Source organism: Bison bison, unplaced genomic scaffold (genome assembly GCF_000754665.1).
Source record: "Bison bison bison isolate TAMUID 2011002044 unplaced genomic scaffold, Bison_UMD1.0 scf7180017858678, whole genome shotgun sequence".
Classification (NCBI taxonomy): Eukaryota; Metazoa; Chordata; class Mammalia; order Artiodactyla; family Bovidae; genus Bison; species Bison bison.
The window spans coordinates 80270-84486 of NW_011489250.1; the positions used below are offsets into that span (position 1 = coordinate 80270).

General features: G+C 36.2%; 1 protein-coding gene across 1 annotated transcript in view; it reads right to left on the reverse strand.

Moving 5' to 3' along the window:
• The window catches only part of LOC104980081 (olfactory receptor 2T12-like), an 11343-nt gene extending 7449 nt beyond the window's left edge, over nt 1-3894 (reverse strand). Inside the window, exon 1 of the mRNA XM_010828671.1 lies at nt 3784-3894. Within this exon, the coding sequence (XP_010826973.1) occupies nt 3784-3894 (111 nt within the window). The remainder of the gene's footprint in view (nt 1-3783) is intronic.
• Between the last annotated feature and the right edge of the window lie 323 nt (nt 3895-4217).

Genomic DNA, 4217 nt, shown 5'->3' on the forward strand with positions numbered 1-4217 from the left:
ACTCTTAGCGACCCCATGGACTTCAGCCCACCAGGCTCCTCCATCCATGGGATTTTCCAGGCAAGAGTACTGGAGTGGGGTGCCATTGCCTTCTCCATCACAGCAACATTAACAATCACAAAATAGGCAATGTACACAGTGGGAGAAAATATTTGCCAACTATATATCTGATAAGGAGTTAATATATGAAATATATAAGAACCTTAGTGAATTTAACAGCAGAAAAACAACTCAATTATAATACTGGAAAGAAACCTAAATTGATATTTTTACAAAGAAGACACACAAATGGCTAATGGGCTTATCATAAAAAGGGGTTCAGCACTCACTAATTATCAGGGAAATGCAAATCAAAACCACAATAAGATGTCCCCTAACACCTCTCAAAAGAGCTATCGTCAATAAATAAATAAATAAATAAAATAACAAGGATGCAGAGAAAAGAGGCTCAAGCCTTGTAATTGCTAGTGAGATTATAAATATGAGTTTCCTATCACTTCTTTAAAATGCCTTTGACAAAGAAAATTTTTTAATAATAATACTTTTATATTTCTATTTTTTGAAGTGTTCGAGCTTCTTAATTTGGTATCTTCTCTGTGATCATGAGATATAGTCCCCTAATATTGCCTAAATTTTGTTCTGATATTGCTTTCCTTTAAAACTTTAATCTGTATGAAATCAAATCTGTGTATACTGTATTTTTCTTATTTAGTTTGCATCATTTTCAAATCAATTTTCTAAAATTTTTTCTAAATATAGTTATTAAAATTTATCTAGGGGAATTTTAAATCATAATTTTTCATAAATTTATTTTTTAATTTTAAAAATAATGTGCTTCAATAATAATATGTATTGAATACTAGCCTTTATAAATTTGTCTTTTTTTGCTTTTGGATTAGATGAAAATTGAAATACAAATATGAATAAATGTAATGATAACAAATATTATTTCCTTATTTCTCTTATTTAAGAGTTTATTAAAACTTTCAATATCTAATGACTTATTTTATCTAAAAATGTATCTATAGTTCATATTTTTGATATTCATTCTTTCTATATATTTTTTATTCTACATCATGTCTGTCTTTAATTTCTGGTTGTTTGAAGAGTTTATTCTTCTATTGATGTAGCACAGCTTCACTTCAATGTGTCTTGGTCTCATTTACTTTCACTTTAACTTCTTGGACTGTATTTGAATTTCTGAATCTAAGAATTCATCTTTGGGTTTGAGCAAACTCCAGGAGATACTAAAGGACAGGGAAGCCTAGCATGCTGCAGTTCATAGGGTCCCAAAGAGTCAGACACAACTTAGTGACTGAATAACAACATTAAGACATTAATTCTTTAAGTATTATCTCTTTTACTTTAGAGGAGGGAGCAGATATATTTGCATTTTTGTGAAATATGTGAACATATGCATGCTATATTCTTCCTGTTGTTCAGTCTGTAAGTTGTGTCCGACTCTTTGGGACCCAATGAACTGTAGCATATGAGACTTTCCTGTCCAAACTATCTCCCTGAGTTTGTTCAAGCTCATGTCCATTGAGTTAGTGATGTCATGAAACTTCACCCTGTCATGCTCTTCTCCTGCTTTCAATCTTTCCCAGCATCAGGGTCTTTTCAAATGAGTCCACTCTCCTCGTCAGGTGTCCAAAGTGTTGGAGCTTCAGCTTTAGCTTCAGTCTTTCCAATAAATATTCAGGATTGATTTCCATGAGGATGGATGAGTTTGATCTCCTTGCTGTCCAAGTCACTCTCAAGAGTCTTCTCCAGCACCACAATTTGAAAGCATCAACTCTTCAGCAATCAGCCTGCTTCATGGTCCAACTCTCACATCTGTACATGAGCATTGGATAAACCATAGCTTTGACTCTACAGACCTCTTAAGCAAAATGATACCTTTGCTTTTTAATATACTATCTAGGCTTGCCATAGCTTTTCTTCCAAGAAGCAAACATCTTTTAATTTCATGGCTGCAGTCATCACCTGAAGCTATTTGGGAATGCAGGAAAATGAAATCTGTCCCTGTTTGCATTTTTCCCCTTCTATTTGTCATGAAGTAATAGGATCAGATGCCATGATCTTAGTTTTTTGAATACTGAGTGTTAAGCCAGCTTTTCCACTCTCCTCTTTCACTCTCATCAAGAGGCTCTTTAGTTCCTTTTTGCTTTCTGCCTTTAGGGTGGTATCATCTGCATATCTGAGGTTATAGATATTTTTCCCAGTAATCTTGATTGCAGCTTGTGAGTCATTCAGCCCACTCTTTTGCATGATGTACTCTGCATATAAATTAAATAAGCAGGGTAATAATATACAGCCTTAATGTAACTCCTTTCCCAAGTTTGAATCAGTCAGTTGCTCCAAGTCTGGTTGTAACTGTTGTTTCTTGTCCTGTGTTCAGGTTTCTCAGGAGACAGGTAAGGTAGTCTGGTGTTTCCACCTCTTTAAGAATTTTCCACAGTTTCCTGTGATCCACACAGTCAAAGGCTTTAGTGTAGTCAATGAAGCAGATGTTTTTCTGGAATTCCCTTGCTTTCTCCATGATTCAGAAAATGCAGGCAGTTTGATCTCTGGTTTCTCTGTTCTCTGAAACACAGCTTGTATATCTGAATGCTCTTGGTTCATGTATTGCTGAAGCCTAGCTTGAAGGATTTTGAGCATTTCCTTGCTAGCTTGTAAAATGAGTACAATTGTATGGTGGCTTGAACTTTCTTTGTCATTGCTTTTCTTTGGGATTGGAATAAAAAATGACATTTTCTAGTCTTGTAGCAACTGCAGAGTTTTTCATATTTGCTATCATATTGAGTGCAGCCCTTTAACAGCATCATCTATTTGAAATAGTTCAGGTGAAATTCCATCACTTCCACTAGCTTTGTTCATATTAATGCTTCCTAAGGCCTACTTGACTTCGCACTCCAAGATATCTGACTCTAGATGAGGGACTACACCATCGTGGTTATTCAGGTGATTAGGATCTTTTTTGTATAGTTCTTCTGTGTATTCTTGCCACTTCTTAATATCGTCTCCTTCTGTTGGGTCCTTTCTGTTTCTGTTTTTTACTGTATCCAGCTTTGCAGGAAATGCTCCCTTGATATCTCCTATTCTTGAAGAGATCTCTAGTCTTTCCCTTTCTATTGTTTCCCTCTATTTCTTTGTTCACCTGAGAAGGCTGTCTTATCTCTCTTTGCTCTTCACTGTAACTTTACATTCAGTGGGTATATCTTCCCCTTTCTCCTTTGCCTTTCATTTGTCTTCTTTTCTCAGCTATTTGTAAAGCCTCCTCAGACAACCACTCTGCCTCTTGTGTTTCTTTTTCTTTATAGTGGTTTTGGTGACCTCCTCCTGTACAGTGTTATGAACTTCCACCCATAGATCTTCAGGCACTCTATCTACCAGATCTAGTCCCTATTCGTCACCTCCACTGTATAATCCTAAGGGATTTGATTTAGGTCATACCTGAATGGTCTATTGCTTTTCCCTATTTTCTTCAATTTAAGCCTGAATTTTGCAATATGGAGTTCATGATCTGTACCACAGTCAGCTCCAGTTCTTGTTTCTGCTGACTGTATAGAGCTTCCCCATCTGCAGCTGCAAAGAATATAACCAATCTGATTTCAGTGTTGACCATCTGGTGATGTCCATGTGTACAGTCATCTCTTGGAAGAGGGTGTTTACTATGATGAGGGTGCTTTCTTGGCAAAACTCTGTTAGACTTTGCCCTGCTTCATTTTGTACTCCAAGGCCAAACTTGCCTGTTACTCCAGGTATCTCTTGACTTCCTACGTTTGCATTCCAATCCTTTATAATGCAAATGACATATTTTTTAGATGTTAGTTCTCGGTCTTCACGGAACTGGTCAACTTTAGCTTTTTGGAGGATTAGTGGTTGCGACATAGACTTAGATTACTCTGATACTGAATAGTTTGCCTTGGAAAAGAACCAAGATCATTCTGTCATTTTTGATGTCTCATTCAAGTACTGCATTTTGGACTCTTTTGTTGATTGTGAGGGCTACTCCCTTTCTTCCAAGGAATACTTGCCCACAGTAGTAAATAGAATGGTCATCTGAATTAAATGTGTCCATTCCCATCCATTTTAGTTCACTGATTTTTAAAATGTCAAAGTTCACTCTTGCCCATCTCCTGATTGACCACGTTCAATTTACCTTGATTCATAAACCTAACATTCCAGGTTCCTATGCATATTTTTCTTTACAG